Source organism: Chelonia mydas, chromosome 3, assembly GCF_015237465.2.
Source record: "Chelonia mydas isolate rCheMyd1 chromosome 3, rCheMyd1.pri.v2, whole genome shotgun sequence".
Lineage (NCBI taxonomy): Eukaryota > Metazoa > Chordata > Testudines > Cheloniidae > Chelonia > Chelonia mydas.
Genome location: NC_057851.1, coordinates 189,409,163 through 189,427,116, shown reverse-complemented (window position 1 = coordinate 189,427,116; position 17,954 = coordinate 189,409,163). Strand labels below are relative to the sequence as shown.

At 45.6% G+C, this 17,954-nt stretch overlaps 1 protein-coding gene across 1 annotated transcript; it reads right to left on the bottom strand.

Moving 5' to 3' along the window:
* Positions 1-1,744: 1,744 nt before the first annotated feature.
* Positions 1,745-17,253, bottom strand: TMEM17 (transmembrane protein 17). Its single transcript, XM_027825305.3, has 6 exons — positions 16,992-17,253; positions 15,063-15,166; positions 14,283-14,396; positions 11,967-12,254; positions 4,594-4,674; positions 1,745-2,262 (listed from the first exon to the last, which is right to left on the bottom strand). The coding sequence occupies exons 1-5, from the start codon at positions 17,215-17,217 to the stop codon at positions 4,594-4,596; spliced, it is 813 nt and encodes a 270-aa protein (XP_027681106.3). The 5' UTR covers positions 17,218-17,253; the 3' UTR covers positions 1,745-2,262.
* Between the last annotated feature and the right edge of the window lie 701 nt (positions 17,254-17,954).

Here is a 17,954-nt window from a genome sequence, read left to right as displayed (position 1 = left end):
GTTTTTAGTCCTTATGATTGCTGGTAACCTTGAAAAGCTGAACAGTGCAAAACCATGCAGTAATATTTTTCTGAGTCTGCACAGACTCTATGAACAGGTGTGAACTGCTCCAGCCATGAATCTTAATGGAGTTTTAATTCTGAGTTCTCAAGCTGACAATCAATGCCATCTTGAAAATTGAAACAGGACGGAGATCTCAAAATGATGTAAAATAAGCCCCCACAGGAGTACAGTGCTGTTTGATACAATTTATTTTCATATTTAATTCAATAACTTTACATTTAAAAAATCTGAAGCTGCTGCACACATTTTGGTTCAGCTTGCCATGGAGTATATAGTGTCTAGATCGTAGTGAAGGATGGGATAGGAGCCAGTCTACCAAGATGATAGATGAGAGAACTAGTTTGTATATAATAACTGATCAAAACTTGAGCCAAACCTCTTCTGAGATGCTGTATAGCTTTGGGATTTCCAATTTTTTTTAATGCACATCTGCATTTACCAGTCCCAGGAGGATACAGAAATATCAGAAAGATTCAGATGCATCCAGGACTTCAGGTACTTCTACAACCAAACCTTTCAAAGTTTGCTCATCCCAACATTGAAGGTGTCTGCCCGACAGAATTAACTTGAGTGATCTATCCTCAAGTGTCTTCCCTTGTGTTAGCCCATCACAAGGGAGTCCTACAGAACAACTGGTGTAGGGTGTGCAATCATGCTCTGAATCCATGCTGGTGCTCTATTCAGTTGTGTGTGGACTGAAGACTTCAGGGGGCACAACCTAAGGTTCATAGTGCTTCAGTAAACTGTGCGGCTCTAAGAGTGCTTTCACAGTATGCAGTGGGAAAACTTGCCTGTCCCATTCCCACACAGGATCCCCAGAATGTATGAGCCCAGCAACTCATTAAAACAAACCAGTTCTGACCTGGCACGCCCTCAGTTTCTGTCCACAGCCTTCGTTCCAACCAATGGCAAGGCGTGGACCCAACTCAGAGCAATGCCCCATACCTAATGTTGGGTACTAATGCGACTCTCATTTTGGTAAGAAGAAGAAGAACCAGGGCAAGAGACGCAATTGCCGGCATTTTGGCAGTGGTTCATTGCCATGACAAAGTTGTGATGTGCTCTTTTTAAAAAAAAATAGCTAGTTATTTATTTAGTGTTCACAGGTTTCCAAATCATTGCAGGTTGCCCCGCTGTCCAGCTAAAACGGCACATGGCATTGCCCTATTACCATTTCCACAGAGGTTGGTATTGTCCTTTCTGTTATTTCTTTATCTAGAATTTCATTAGGGTGTTTTTACTGATTTTTTTAAATTGGTGGAACAGTGAGTTGCTCAGGAATCCCTTAAAGTTTTTGAACCAATAACTTATTTTTATTTCCTTTTTCATAAAATATCTGCTCATATACCTAATAGCTTTTTTCAGTGGCACCTGTCATCACCATAGCCAATTCTCCCCTAATTAATTATTTGTATAATTTTTTGAACCCATGTTTTTATGAATGTTTTGTAACACTTTATCTCCTGTTCTAGTTTTAATCTTTCTTTTATTTTTTCTTTGTATAACAGCTATGGCATTTGGTGGCAGATGACAGAACAAGAAGCAATGGTCTCAAGTTGCAGGGCGGGAGGTCTAAGTTGGATATTAGGAGAAACTATTTCACTAGGAGGGTGGTGAAGCACTGGAATGGATTACGTAGGGAGGTGGTGGAATCTCCATCCTTCGAGGTTTTTAAGGCCCGGCTTGACAAAGCCCTGGCTGGGATGATTTAGTTGGGGTTGGCCCTGCTTTGAGCAGGGGGTTGGCCTAGATAACCTCCTGAGGTCTCTTCCAACCCTAATCTTCTATGATTCTATGATGCTTTGCTTATAAACTTGTCCCTAACTACTGCTTTACCTTCCTCCCATAGAAGACCTATATTGTCTGCAAAATTTATATGAAAGTGTTTAACAATGTCATCTTTAATTGCTGCAACCCACTCTTGGTCCTATAGAAACATTTTCCAAAAAACTGATCTTTGGCACGCATCCCAACTATCCGTTCTTCTTCTAGTGATGGTCCCTATTGTAATCCACTGTGGGTTAGCAAGCGCACACCATGCATGCGGAGTAGCGTCCATTGGTCTGCACATGAACGGAAGCATGATGCGAGATAGGGTGCAAGGTGATAAATGGCAGGGCTGGACGACTACATCTTCAGTTCCTTCTCACCGCCGCATGGTCTGTATCAGAACTCTGTGTCCTGGTCTCTGATGCGCTTCTGGAAATGACAGTTGTACATAGTTTTAAAACAGTTTTTATAGTAGATTATAAGATTTAGTTCTTTCTAGTGTTAAAGTTTTAAACAGTGGCTAGCTCCAGTTGTTTTAGACAGACTAGGGTTTTTCACTCCTCCCTACCCCCATACCGTACTGGACTATGCCCAGGACTCCGGGCTTCAAACTTTGTGCCTCCTGCCTGTGATCCTTCTTGGGCAGCGATGACCACCAATGCTGCCTGCACTGCCTGGGAGAAGCTCACATCACGGCATGGTGCAGTATTTGTCCATCCTTCCCCAGCCACATCCGAAAAGGCTGGGCACTTTGCCTCTGGAAACATCTCATGGAGCTAGCCATGAGACTGCACTCGGACCCAGGCCAGGGAACCCTCCCTGCACATCAGCCTGATTCAGGGAGGAGTGCACCTCCCACTACATCCAAGTCTGGTGCCAGTGGAATCACCCCCAGGGTGGGGCCTAGTCGAGAGGTAAGGAAGTACTCCCATAAGTATGGGGCTAAGTCTTCCTCCAAATCAAAAAGAAGATGGAAGTTCCTTCCACCAGCTCAGCCCAAGGGAACGGAGTACAGTCTAAGTCCCACAGGCACTAGAAAAAGACCCCAAAACAATGGGACCCAGTGGTTCTGGGTGCCAATCTATCGATACCACCATCCCCAGCACCCCACAAGGCGCAGGACCCTCTCGCACTGGGAAAGACCCAAGCACCTGGTTGCAATGACTGGGAAGGAAAGAGTGTCTCTCACACCAGGAATATCCAGAACCATAGCTGTTCCCCAGGAGGTCTTTGCCTTCCTGGATCTGGAGTTACCTCCCCGCCTCCATATCGGGCCCTTCCACATCTAGAGAGATTAAATCTCCACCAAGGGACATGCCCTCAGTTTGGGGCCCCTCACCCGCTGCATCGATGCTCTACACTCTTCCACCAGCTCTGACGGTACCACCATTGGAAATGGGATCCATCTTCTCCTCCTCTGATGACTCAGAACCAGGAGAAGAACAACCTTTAGCTTAAGATCCTTATGCACCACAGAAACCACCTCATCCATGGCAACACTTATCATCCCAGCCACCATGGAGACGATGATACCCTATGCCATGGGGAGCCCCACCACCTACATCAGATCTGAGTTATTGGCTATATTGGGTACCCTGGGCACAATAGCCCCCCCCCGGAACTGGCCCAATCCACAAGAGAACCATTACCTGCTTCCCCCTTGAGGGATCCTTCCACCAGGCATACAGACCTGATAGTGGAAGAACTTTTTAGCCTGGTTCCAGCACCTCTGCTGGAATCAGCAAGATTCCCCTCTTCCTCTCTTGATCACATGGTAGCTGCATCACCTCCTTGCCTGCCAGATGACTTCAGAGAATTCCAGGAGCTGTGCAGGAGAGTTGTGAGGGATCTCTTTAGAGGAGATCCAAGATTCCCAGCACAAGCTCCAGGATATCCTTCACTTCTTGGTGCTGGCAAGAATAGCACTGCTGATTAACGAAGCGACACTGGAACCTTCCAGAATGGTATGGCACACTCCGGCCACATGCAGAGCTACCTCCAAAGGAGCAGAAAAATGCTACTACATTCCAGCCAAAGGCTCTGAATTTCTTTTTTCACATCCATGTCCAAATTCCCTTGTAGCCCAGGCTGCTGCAGAAAGATCTAAACAGCAGCACCCTCAATCTACTTCAGCAGACAAAGTAGGGAAGTGCTTAGATCTTCTGGGTCTTAAAGTATTCTCATTTTCCAGCCTGCAATTCAGGATCACGAACTAGCCATGTTTGGCTAACAAAGCCTATTTCCTGAATTACACCAAATTCAAGGAGTTTGCTGATAGACTTCCACAACAAGATCACGCTTGTTTTCCAGCACTTGTTAAAGAAGGGAAGCTCGTGGCCAGAACTACCCTTCAATCTGTGGTAGATGCAATGGACGATAGTCATGTGTAGAGAGCCCTTTGTCCACTCTTCTGGATTTCCTAAGGAGGTCCAAAACACCATTGAAGACCTCCCTTTTGACAAATCCGTCATCAGAACCTTCCCACCTGTTGCATCCCAATGGGACCTGAATCTAGTTCTCTCTATGCCAGTGAAGCCACCCTTTGACCAATTAGCTTCATGCTCTATGTCCCTCCATTCCTCGAAAGTCGCCTTCCTGCTTGCAATTATTTCCATGAGACAGATTGGTGAACTCAGAGCTAAATGATGGCGGACCCGTCTTTCGTGGTGTTCCACAAAGATAAAGTCTCCCTACATCTACACCACAAATTTTTACCAAAGGTGGTCTCCCAGTTTCACATCAATCAAGCCATCTACTTACTTAGTTTGGCTTCTGCCACATGCTTCTGAACAGGAACATGGACTCCATTCCCTCAATGTATGGTGAGCTCTGGCCTTCTACCTGCAGAGAATGAAACCAATCAGGAAGTCTCCTCGACTATTTGTTGCAGTAGCAGCGAGACTCTGGACAAGACATTTCCTCTCAGAGAATCACCAAAAGGATTTCCGGTTGCATTAAACTCTGCTACCAACTGTGAGCTCACTTACAGGGCTCACTCCACGAGAAAGCTCAGGCTTCAACCACAGCCTCCCTTCAAGATGTTCCGCTTGTAGACATATGTAGAGCAGCCACATGGTGTTCAGTACACACCTTTGCAGTGCAGTACATCTTAGTGCAGGACTCTGCAGCAGATGCCTCCTTCAGCATGGCAGTTCTCCACACGATCATTCCATCTTCATCCTCACACCCTCCTCCAACTTAGGTACTGCTTGTCAATCACCCTCAGTGGAATACAATAGGGACCTTCACTCAAAGAAGAGGTTACCTACCTGTAACTGGAGGTTCTTCAGACTGTGTGGTCCCTATTTGTATTCTACTTCCCACCCACCTTCCCCTCTACTGCAGATTGGTCAATTCATGGTAGAAAAGGAACTGAAGATACAGTCGGTCTGTCCTGCCCTTTATCACCTTGGACAGAAGCACGAGGCAAGCCAGGGCACATGCATGGACCCACAGACGCTACCTTTCAAAATCTCCGACTCTCGATGCATGGTGTGCATGTGTAACCCTCAGTGGAATACAGTAGGGACCACACCTCTTGAAGAACCTGCAGTTACAGGTAAGTAACCTTCTCTTATTACTTCCAATGGGGCAAGAACTGACTGTTTGCCAATTTCTGCAAATTTTGCTGCTACATTAAGGATTTAGAGATTAATATTAAATCTATTCTAGTCTAGTTGATGAGGGTATGAAGACACATGTAATCTCATTCCACTGGATATAATTCCCTCCAGAAATCTGAGAGATTGACTTGTTGGTATAGAAACATTAATGCTGCACCTGTTTCCTTCTTTTGTCTTTTTATCAGCTCTGTCCCAGTGAAGAATAGGTGTACAGCTGAAGTCTCCTTCAAGTATAATTTCCCCTTCCCCAAAGTGTTGCAATATTTTAAAGAAATTCTTTTCAAAAGTTTTTTTTTTTTTTTTTTTGCTTTTGACTGGGAGCATATGACAAGCCCATTGTTATGAATAACCCAGCAGCTATGCTCCATCTTTAAACTGATCTTTAATCTGAAGAGGTATGTTTTCAGCAAATTTTATGCCCACTCCTCTTTTCTTTGGCTGAAGCAAAAAATGTCTACTGAAGCCAACTACTTTTCATGCCCAGAATTTGCCCCTGTGGAAAATTTAGTTTCTTGAAATAAAATTATCTGAGAATGTGGGAGGCTGAGTTCTGACTGGGTGTTTTTCCTTTTAATGACATTATTTAGAACTTTGACATTTAAAGCTGTTGCATTAAAGGGAAGAGCCATTGAGAATAACTACTTAGCTTATTGAAAATCTGAAAGTTGTGTGTGTAAGTCACTGGCTGTTTGATGGCATATGAACCCTTTAGTGTGGCACACATCTCCCAGTTCTAATTCTATTGTATTCACCATTGCATGCCTGAATATGGCTTGGTTTCTTATATTGATTCAGCTCCACTCCCCCAGTTCCCTCCCTTCTACTATCTTACCCTTACTTTAAATCATAGAATAAAATACCAAAATAGCATATAAATCAGTCCCTACACAACTGCTGACTGAAGGAGCAGAGTTAATGGTTTCTGAAAAGCCCCATACAACTGAAGATGATGGTTTCAGTCATGGAGCAGGAATCAGAGAATAGAGAGTGAAGTGAGTCCAGAACAAAAACAGAAGAAAGCCTGGCAGGGTCTGGAGTGAGGGGATAAAAGGGATAGACATTGAGAGAGCACAACTGACAGAAATGAGGCACTGCTTAGAGAAATGTAAAAGACCAGAATGTGGGGAATATGTTACTTAATAGTGGGTGTGATACATGAAGGGGGGGAGTAGCTCCCTTTGATGGACACCCAGCCACCCAGTTAGCTGTAAAATCCCTCTTGGTATCTGTTCTCTGCTTGCTTTACCTGTAAAGAGTTAACAAGCCCTCAGGTAAAAGAACAGGAGTGGGCACCTGACCAAAAGAGCCAATGGGAAGGTAGAACTTTTTAAAATTGGGAAAGACACTTTCCCTTTGTCTGTTGCTCTCTGGGCTGAAGAAACGGGGCAGCAGGAATGCTGTGTAAAGTTAAAAGAGATATGAAAATAATCAGATATCTAGAACTACTTTTAACAACCCAACGGTGTAAATAGATCAGAATGTTTAGCTCGACGTGATCAGGTTTATTTCTGTTTATTTTTTAAGGCTTGTGGAACTCCTCTGTGCTAACCCCAGCTGCTTTTCTTTGCTTGTAACCTTTAAGCTGAACCCCCAAGAAAGCTATTTTGGGTGCTTAATTTTTGGAATTGCTCTTTTAAAATCTAGCAAAAGCCTAAGTTCCAAAAGTATTTTTTCCTTTTTGTTTTTAATAAAATTTACCTTTTTTAAGAACAGGATTGGATTATTGGTGTCCTAAGAGGTTTGTGCATGTTGTTTGATTAGCTGATAGCCACAGTTAATTTTCTGTGTTTCTTTCTCAGCTCTTCCCCAGAGGGGGTGGGGAAAGGGCTTGAGCGTATCCCATATGGAGGAATTCCCAAGTGCTCCTTCCTGGGTTAATAGGGGTTTTTTTTGCATTTGGGTGGTGGTAGCGTTTACCAAGCCAAGGTCAGAGAGAAGCTGTAACCTTGGGAGTGTAATACAAGCCTGAAGTGGCCAGTATTAATTTTTTAGAATCCTTGCGGGCCCTCACTTTCTGCATTCGGAGTGACAGAGTGGGGATTTAGCCTTGACAGTGGGTGATTTTGAAAGTGTGTCCACTCTTCCTCCATCCCACAATGTAGGTCGGCTCCCCAGACTGGGGTTAGCATTACAAATCGCAGAGCTCCCAGGGTGAAAGTTAGGGTTAGAAAAGGTAACGCTTGCAATGTTGGGGTTAGACCTGGGGATAGGATTCCAAAGAGTAGGACTGCTTGCCTAAGGGTTAGAGTTGGGATCGACTGGGCTCCCTGGCCTAGAGTTAGGCTAGAGGTCAGCAGGGCTCCCTGGCCTAGGGTAAGGGTTGAAAAGAGCAGTGCTCCGGCCTAGGGTTAGCATTGGGGTCAATAGGTCTCCCTGAGCTAAGGCTAAGGTTTCAAAGGATAGGGCTCCCAGCCTAGGATTAGGGTCACAAAAGGTACAGCTTCCCGGCCTATGCGTGGCATTCAGCCCATAGGGATTCCAGGACTAGGGTTAGGTTGGGGTCATTAGGACTCCCTGACCTAGGGTAAGCATTGCGGTTTGTAGGGCTCCCTGACCTAGGGTTACGGTTACAGTCTGGAGGGCTCCCTCCCTGGTATTACTAGGGCTCCCTGGCATAAAGTTAAGGTTAAAAAAGTAAGGGCTTCTCGGCCTAGGGTTAACACTGGGGTCAGAAGGCCTCCCCAGCCCAGGGTTAGGGTGATGAAGGGTCGTGCTTGCCTGGTTAGGGTTAAAAAGGTGAGGCTCATAGGTTATGGGCTTGATGATGAGTTTTGGTGGGTGGGAAGTACCCCTCTGCAGAACCCACTTGAGGAAAGTAAGGGAAGCATGAGGCAAGGCTGCCCTCACTTCATGCAGTATGAGACGGGTGGATAGCCCCATGTGCTGGCTAATCTTGACAGCATCCACCCAACTACAATACCCACCTGCTGAAGTGAAGAAACAGATTTACAGAGCCAGAAGAGTACCCAGAAGTTACCTACTACAGGACAGGCCCAACAAAGAAAATAACAGAACGCCACTAGCCATCCCGTTCAGCCCCCAACTAAAACCTCTCCAACGCATCATCAAGGATCTACAACCTCTCCTGAAGGACGACCCATCACTCTCACAGATCTTAGGAGACAGGCCAGTCCTTGCTTACAAACAGCCCCCCAACCTGAAGCAAATACTCACCAGCAACCACACACCACATAACAAAAACACTAACCCAGGAACCTATCCTTGCAACAAAGCCTGTTGCCAACTATCCACATATCTATTCAGGGGACACCATCATAGGGCCTAATCACATCAGCCACACTATCAGAGGCTCGTTCACCTGCACATCTACCAATGTGATATATGCCATCATGTGCCAGCAATGCCCCTCTGCCATGTACATTGGTCAAACTGGACAGTCTCTACGTAAAAGAATAAACGGACACAAATCAGACGTCAAGAATTATAACATTCAAAAACCAGTCGGAGAACACTTCAATCTCTTTGGTCATTCGATTACAGACCTAAAAGTGGCAATTCTTCAACAAAAAAACTTCAAAAACAGACTCCAATGAGAGACTGCTGAATTGGAATTAATTTGCAAACTGGATACAATTAACTTAGGCTTGAATAAAGACTGGGAGTGGATGGGTCATTACACAAAGTAAAACTATTTCCCCGTGTTTATTTCCCCCCCTATTGTTCCTCACACGTTCTTGTCAACTGCTGGAAATGGCCCACCTTGATTATCACTACAAAAGGTTCCCCCTCCGCCCCGCTCTCCTGCTGGTAATAGCTCACCTTACCTGATCACTCTTGTTACAGTATGTATGGTAACACCCATTGTTTCATGTTCTCTATGTATATAAATCTCCCCACTGTATTTTTCACTGAATGCATCCGATGAAGTGAGCTGTAGCTCATGAAAGCTTATGCTCAAATAAATTTGTTAGTCTCTAAGGTGCCACAAGTACTCCTTTTCTTTTTACGGATACAGACTAACACGGTTGCTACTCTGAAACCTGAAGAGAAACGATGGGCAAAGAGGCAGGATGCCATAGAGCAACCTCTGTCCACAAGGGGGCACTCTAGAGGTACAAGCATCTTAATCCCTTTGATGTTCTCCAGCACTGAGGTCCTGTTCATTGAATTCTACACCTGGCCAGTTTATTCAAAATGTCATCATGCATCTTGGCATTGCAATTCTTGTTCCCAAAATTGTGGACTCTGCAAGACCTGAGTCAGAGATTCATCAGTACCTTGGTTGCAGCTGTCAGCACTCTGAAAATGTGTCATCCTTGGCACCGTTATCACAAAACAGGAGCTCTCTACCAGACGTGGTTGAGGGCAGTTGCTGATACTGGCTGCTGTGGGCGAATGTGGGGAATGAGGGCCAGGCAGACCTGTATGCAGCAGGAGGTGACTTTCAGTCAGGAAGCAGGGAACAAGTAGATAGCAAGACAAGACTACAGGACAGGGGACCCTAAGAGAATTGTAGGGAAGGCACTGGAGGACTAGCAGCTCTCACTTGTTATCACAGCACTAACCTAATCAATACTATTGAGAGGCTGTATTGGGGGCTAAGGAGGTAAGCTCACTCCAGGTCTGCTCTATATCCCCACTTCTACCAACCAATAACCACAAATAAGTGAGCGGGTTTTCTGTGTATGTATAGAATAGAGTTAACAGAAACACTTGAGTTATACCTTGTGTTAACTCCCTAGTGAAGAGATAAACAAGAATTGATACTTCTGGTTGGCCTATTGGGGTCTCTTGTTCTGTTTTCCAGGCCTTATTTAATTGCCTCTGAAAAGTTTCTCTTTGAGGTGACCTGGGCTCTGATCTCTAGCGGTTGATTTAAGCTCAGCTTTGTGCAGTAGTTACACAGTGGCAGGATAACAATTTGTGCTACTGCATACAGTTTAAAAGGTTTTTTATTTTAGAAAGGAATTCTCAGGACTATTGGAAAAAAAGGATTTTTCAAATGGTGTAACTTCTAAATGCAAAACTCATGGGCAGGGCCAGAGTTCCTATGCTTAAAACTCACCTGTGTCTCCCTTACAGACTCTGAATGAAGGACCCCAATGTTAATACTTCTTCAGATACTTCAGTAACTTCCTGCTTACAAATTCCTTCCAATTTGTCATATTTCTGCAAAATAAGTCAAAGCCAGACCTGGTGCAAGTTGGGGCAACCGCTGCTGCAAGTACTTGCTTCCATCAGGTTTGAATTTTAATAATAGATAACATTTAAATGAATATTTTGCAGAATCTAGTCACCCAACATCCCTCTCTCCTGCCCACTGAGGAAATCCAATTTTGATATGAGACAAGGCCACTATCCATTCCTCTGCACTGTAAGACTCTAATAGGCCTACAAAAATCCCATCCTTAACCATACAGCATCTTTCCTTCATAGTGCAATTAGATTCCCTATCCTCTTTACCCTTCTCCCTTTCATTAACCCTGTGTCCATGTACCAGCCCTGCCCTGCACCCATATGCAACTGCCTTTGCTCTGCTGATAGACAGAGGGATCCAAAAGAAGAAATTAAATTAATTTAACTTTTGATCACCAAATATTGAGAAACAAACTTTTAGCCATTACCAGAATAGATAGTCCAGACATTAATACAGAGACCTGAAAATGAGACCAGGGTTATATACCTGGCTCTGACATAGATTTCCTGTATTTCCTTGAGCAGATCACATATCTAAATGTTTAAATGGCCTGTAATTTTGTGTGGCTCAATTATTGGGTGCTCCATTTTAGACAACTAGGCCCTAACTATGAGGTGCTGGGTACCCAAAACTTCAGCTGAACCAACTGGTGTTTTCTTGAATTAACAGTTTCTCTGACTGGAGCTCCCAGTAACGGAGTCATCCAAAAGTAAAGGTCACTTTTGAAACTTTGTCCTTGAAGCTTTTTAAGTTCTTGTAGCATGACCATCACTGTAGTTTCTGCATCCCTTTCTGTGTCTCTTTCTGCATACTTCCCTATCTTACTGGGCTAGTGTGAGGCTAAACTCGTTGTTTGTAGAGTGTACTCAGATCTGTAGATAGAAGAGGCTATATAGTGTGAAATTTTATTAAAATGAATAAAATATGAATTTATTGTAAACAAAATATCCTTGTGCAAAATCATGAACAGTAAAAATCTTCTGTACACAATTTAAAAAAAATTAAAGTTTGCATAAGTATAAAACCTACCAACTCCACGCTGCAGGCATTTCATCCAATGAATAACTGTATACAAATGAAATCAACTGTATAACTGGCAGAGCTAATAGTGCCAATGTGATGTTGAAGCAAAGTTCAGATCTCTCATCTTTAATGTTGGCTGTGGCAGAACAACTACTTTTAGGGTCTCTGACAAATAGGAAGGTTGAGAATGAGCCAAAGAAATGGGAACAATGGGACTATAGCAGCAAGAGACGTTCATCCTGAGGTTCTATCCTAGTAACCTGTCAGGCCCTGAGTGCAGACTCCCAATCAATATTTGATGGAGGAGCCTTCTCAAAATTTTGTCCTACCCGCCATGGAGCCTGCACCCTCTTCTTCTCCCAGGCTAGATAATCAGATCTGGGATGATCATCCAGCTGGTCAAATTCTTTAAGGCTGAAATGAACTGCTAGCTGGTTCACCATTCTTTTCAAGGCAAGAAAAGCCGCAATGACCTGGAAGGTGAGGAAGAGGGCAAAAATGATGTGGACTGCTCGCTCTAGTGGCTGGATCTTCAGACCGTCATTAAAGAGCAAGAAGAGGATTATGGGCAACTGCAGGAGGAGACTTAGGAGCCAAAAGCCAGCCAGTTCAGGGACCTACAACAGAAAGACATCACGTCTAACATCAACTGTTATTAAAACATGGCAACTGAACAATGCAAGCAATGTGTACACAGTTGGAGTACATACCAAAAACATGTATCCTGTAAAAAATCCATTCTCCCTCTTCCCAAAGCCTGCGTATGCTATGGAATTGCTAAGAAACAGGCCTGGTTGAAAATGTTCTGTCTAAACTATTTTTCAATGAAAAATTGGGGTTTTTGACTAAACAAAATTATTTGCCAAAACCCATCTCCTTTCTGTGGAAAATGTCTATCTTTCATCAAAATAATAATGCCCCAAATGTGAAAATTTTAATTGATTATACCGCTGCTGTGCCTCATGGGAATTGTAGTTGAGTTGCCTCATGCGCCCATTCTTATGGGCTTGGCTCCTAGCTGAACTTCATCTTCCATGATGCAATGTGGCTGTGCAACTCCCATGATGCACCAGCTCCCTTAAACAAGAGAGGAGACAGTGGTGTATCACATATGATACAGTCTAAGCACTGAGCAAAGCTGATCAAGAATAAGAGAAGCATGTGGTATGTGAACCAGAACTCTCCTGATGTGCTGTGGTAGCATTTCAGAATTGAAGTATTTCGGTTTAAAATTTTTGCTGAAAAGTCAACATTTTCAGCAGGGGAAACCCCATTTTCCAGCCGGGGAAACCCCATTTTCCAGCCGGCTCTACTATGAAACAAAGAGATAACATAAATGTCTAGCCAACAACTACTCTGAAATCAGTTTACTATTCCGATTTTTCTTTCAACTAAATCCAGGGCTTCAGGGAGTTAAATTCAGTGGACGATCATGGGCTTCCCTGGTGTTCTCATCACCTTCTAAAATCTCTGCAGAGAAGTCCTAGCCCTACTGCTGCACCTTGTGAGCCCAAAACATCCTGGTAACAGCAGAAGCAGAGCGAAATGTGGTCACCGGCCTTCCCACTGTTCCTGCCATAACTGCCAGCCAAGTGTGATCCTATTTACTCCCCCACCCCACCCCAAAGTGACAGGGAAAAGTGGACACAAGGTTGCATCTGTGGCAATGAAGTCTATAGGATGTTCAGCAGCTCAGGTGTCATGAAGTAGCAGAGTAAAGCTAGTGGGGATAGTTTGATTCTCATCAGTTTCCCTCTATCAGTATCATTAAGGTAGTGCTATAGACTGGAGCAGGAAGCATGGTCTTCCAAGGGCAAGGTACAAGGAGAATTAAATTATCAGAGCAATAAGCCAGGACAGATGGAAACAACAAATAGAGAGGCAGAAAAAGGAGACTTGCACTGAAAGTTTAGTGTCAGTACGTATCAGTATGGAACAGAGCCTGGTGAGCCTGGTCCCTTGCTCCCTGGATCAGCCAGCTCTAGGAGCATCACATGCTACACTACTCTATCCTACAATACTTCTAAGCAGACCCACCATATGACGGAAGGCTTCCAGAGAGCTGCATGAAGTTGAAGAGGATGGTTTCAGTGACGTGAGGTCGCTGGAGCAGGAATCAAAGAAAAGAGAGAGGGAAAATGAGATTGGTATCCCCAAAACAAAAATACAAGAAAGGGGGAAGGAACTGAAATGAGGGAATGAAAGGGATAGACAGACACAGAAAGAGCATAACTGGCAGAAAAGAGGCTCAGACTGGAGAAATGCATAAAACCAGAATGAGGGAAGTAAATTATTTAATATGAAGGTGATTTTGAAGTTTGTGTGTGCTCCTCGTCCACCCCACAACATAGAGAGACTAAATTTAAGTCCTTTGTTTATTCCAGGAGGCTTACAAAGGCCAGGTCTGATTCTGTCCTTTTGTGAACTTCAGAAACAAAGGAGTCCCTGCTCACTTGTGCAAAGTGACCAGCTCCTTTAGCTCAACTGACAGAGCATTTACCTAGGGACATGGACCCTGGTTCAAGTCCAATTAGTAAGTGCTCCTTTATAAGTGAATGTAATTGTGATGTGTCTTTAATTCAAAGCATCATACTCCGCCCCCTAGGGCTCCTGAACTGATGCTCAAGGAGGTCAACAGAACATACCTTCTCCTGCAGATTGCCCATGTATCCAAGATACAGTCGGATGGCCTCAATTAGAGAGACTAGGACGATTACTGTGACCAGGATGAACTTGTAGTAATCTGGCAAGACTGGGTACTAGAGAGAGGAAGAAAGTAGGAATTTCAGAGGGATGGAATGCACTATCATTATTTTATACGGCTCTACAGAAGCTTATGGTATTTGTGATCTGGAAATTCATGCAGGAGCGTCAATGTTGCTGAAACCCAACAAGCCATAGCCCCTGATTTTTCAATCAACCTCCAACCAAACCTGCCACTAATTCTGTCATGAACTCCTGTCCCTCCAACTACTCTGACATTTCTGCGGAGACACTGCACTCTATTAAGTATCACTTTCCATGTCTGGGTTGAAGGTAATGAGTAGAAGGGCCAAATATTAGGGCTTGTCTTCACTCCCGGGGAGCTCAAGGCTGCTGCAATTGATGCTGTGGGTATCGACTTAGCGGGTCTAGTGAAGACCGCTAAATCGACAGCAGAGCACTCTCTAGTGGACTCCCCAAGAAGATTCAGGTAAGTTGACCGGAGAGCGTCTCCCATTGACGCAGCACAGTGAAGACACTGGGGTAAGTCAACCTAAGCTACGTTGACTCCAGTTACGTTATTCACGTAGCTGGAGTAGCATAACTTAGGTCGACTTACCCCGGTAGTGAAGACAAACCCATAGTCTTACAGACAGTGTGAGGAAATAAGATTCAGACAGGCACCACAGACGTTGGAGGGGATATGTTCCCTCACGACTTACCTTCAGCTGGAGCATGACAACACTGCTCACCCACCAAAATGGGAAAAAATAAAGGTTGAAATAGAGGGACATCTGCAATGGCAAACTGGAGACTATTTCATTATCTAGAGAGAGAGAAAGATAATGGTCTGTGCCAGACATTCTCTTTCCTACATACAGCAGAGACAGCTGCTACTGGGCGAGGGATAGCTCAGTGGTTTGAGCATTGGCCTGCTAAACCCAGGGTTATGAGTTCAGTCCTTGAGGGGGCCATTTAGGGATCTGGGACAAAAATAAGGGGACGGTACTTGGTCCTGCTGTGAAGGCAGGGGACTGGAATTGATGCTCTTTCAAGGTCCCCTCCAGCTCTATGAAATACCATATTTAAAAAAAACAACAACCTCTACTTTAAGACTTCAACCAACAGAATAATGGTTGGACTATGAGATCAACCAAGTTCAACATTAAGTATAGTGTGTTAAAATGTGCAACAGAAGAATTATAGACTCCAGCAATGTCAATCCACTGTGCTTTTTTAAAAAGAGAACCACCAGTTTGGAATGTACATTAAAGAAAATGGAGTTCCAAATCAAACACTACGGAGAGAAGAAAATTAGCTGCTAAAACCCAGAAAAACAAAACTTTGACCCCTGCAATATTAAGTGGGAGGTGAAGTTCTACAGTATTTAGAATTTGCACATAGTTTCAAAAAAACTAGAGACACAAAAGTATAAAAAGCAAGTCCTTAAAAAATGAGATTAGGGAACAGTTTTGTTTCAACTGGCAAGTTTCCTTCTCCCATTCTCCAATTTACTGATATCACATTAAATCTTGAATTAATGATCAATAAGCTGACTGTTGAAAGTTTCTCACATTTCTCAAAGTGCAGCTCATAGAAGAATCAGCAATCACCACCAGGTCCTCTTTATGATTGCCTCAGCTGTATTTCCTGTTAAGTGTCCCTGTTTCAGCAGGTCCAACTCAAATTTAAACACCGAAAATATCCCCTAAATTTGGTGCCAGTGGAGGCCTGATATATTTGATCTCTTAAAGTGCTTTGTGATATCTGGATGAAAAATGCTAGGTAGTAGTATCTGGCAAGTTACTTTGAGCGCCTGGCTAAATGTGAAGGGATCAGTCGTTGTCAGAACAGTAATATTTTCACAGAAAGGCACAATATGTTTTGCCCGAGGCTGATGTCTAATGGTATCCCACAATGTACCACAAGTTTCATAATTTTTGGCGCTTTTTGTAAAGCCCCAGCTTTTGGAGTCCTGTGATTGTGTGAGAATCTCAGCATTCATTTTTAGATTTTTCTAGCCTCCACGGCTGCCAAGAAAAGCGGCCAAAAACCTATTAACTCAAAACCACAAGGCACAGAAAAACAACCACAAACCCAATACTTGTTAAATCTCATGATTTTGACGATGGCATCCTGAGTTCAGGGGTGGGAGGCCTGACTGGTGATTTTTGAACACAAAAGTGGGGTTGGCACTACAGTCCGGCCCCCTAGTGAGGCTCTAGCCCCCAATAAGGCAGCCTCACGGCCAGGCTGCGTGGGGTACCTGAGCCCAGCGGTGGTGCGGGGACAGTGTGAGTAGCGGGGGGACTGAAGGCGGACACCCTGTATTCGGGCTGCTATCACTACTTCTAGCCAGGGGGTGAACCGCGCCCCGCGGCAGCTGCTGCCACCCTTGGGGCGAGGGGAAGCTGTTGGCGCTAGGGAGTCATTCTCCCCCCCGGGGCCTTTGAACGCGGGGACACCGCGGAACCAGGCAGGGACGCGCCGTCGCATCAGCGCCCGGTGGAGCCCGGCGCTACCCCGAGTCCCGCTGTAGCGAGGCTAGCGTCGCCATCTTCGTTCCTGGCGGCGACCCTCTCCCTCTCTCCCCTGTGAGGATGCTGCCGCCGCCATCTTTGTTGCGGGCAAGGGGGGGTGCGGTTCTTTACCCAGGCTGCCGCCGCTGCCTCGACGCTCCGGGCCGGTGCGGTTGCTGTCGCTGAACACAGTCCGGCTGAAGGAGCCGAGCCGCCTTCTGACCGGATCCGGCAGCGCCATGCTGGCCGCGCGAGGCGCATCCAACCCGCTGCTATGGCAACCGGGGCGCGAGGCGGCAGCAGCCGACAAAGCAGGGAGGAACCACGCCCCCTGTCGGTTAATAAGCGACGTGAGCATGCGCAGTAGCAATCATCGAAGCCGGCCCGCTATCCTGCGTCTGCCTTCCCCATCCACAGGGCACAGAGCCTGGGTGCTGCTCGTTAGGGAGTCACATTCCTGCCCCACGCTCAGGCCGACTCGGGATTGCTGCCCCAAGGCAGTGCCTGGCTGGTGCCAGCCCCAGAGCAGAGCCCCAGGGCTGGGGGGCAGGGCCGGATTAACACAAGGGCTTTAGGGGGGCTGCAGCCCAGGGGCTCAGCTAAGGGGGGGGGGCCGCCCACAAAAATAAATCCATAATTATGTACAATGCAGTGGTCACCAACCTGTTGAGCCTCTGCCAGTCTATTGTGATCTCCAGGCTGCTGAAAGTCCAGCGGCGCAGCAGGGCTCAGGCAGGCTGCCTGCATGCCGTGGCCCCACACCGCTCCTGGAAGTGGGGGGCTGCTGGCACGTGTCTGCAGCCCCTGCGGGGGAGGCTCTGCATGCCGCCCCCACCCCCAGCACTGGCCCCGCAGCTCCCATTGGCTGCCCCCCCCAGGTCAGACTCCCCTCCAGCACCAAAACTCCTTCGCAGACCCTGCACCCCAACTCCCTGCTCCAGGTCAGACTCCCCTCCTGCACCAAACTCCCTCCCAGAGCCTGTACCCCTCACCTTCTGCACCCCAACACTCTGCCCCAGCCTGGAGCCCCCACCTGCAGCCAAACTCCCTCCCAGAAAGAAACTAATAAAACAGCTGTTCTAAGGTAAGAAGTAG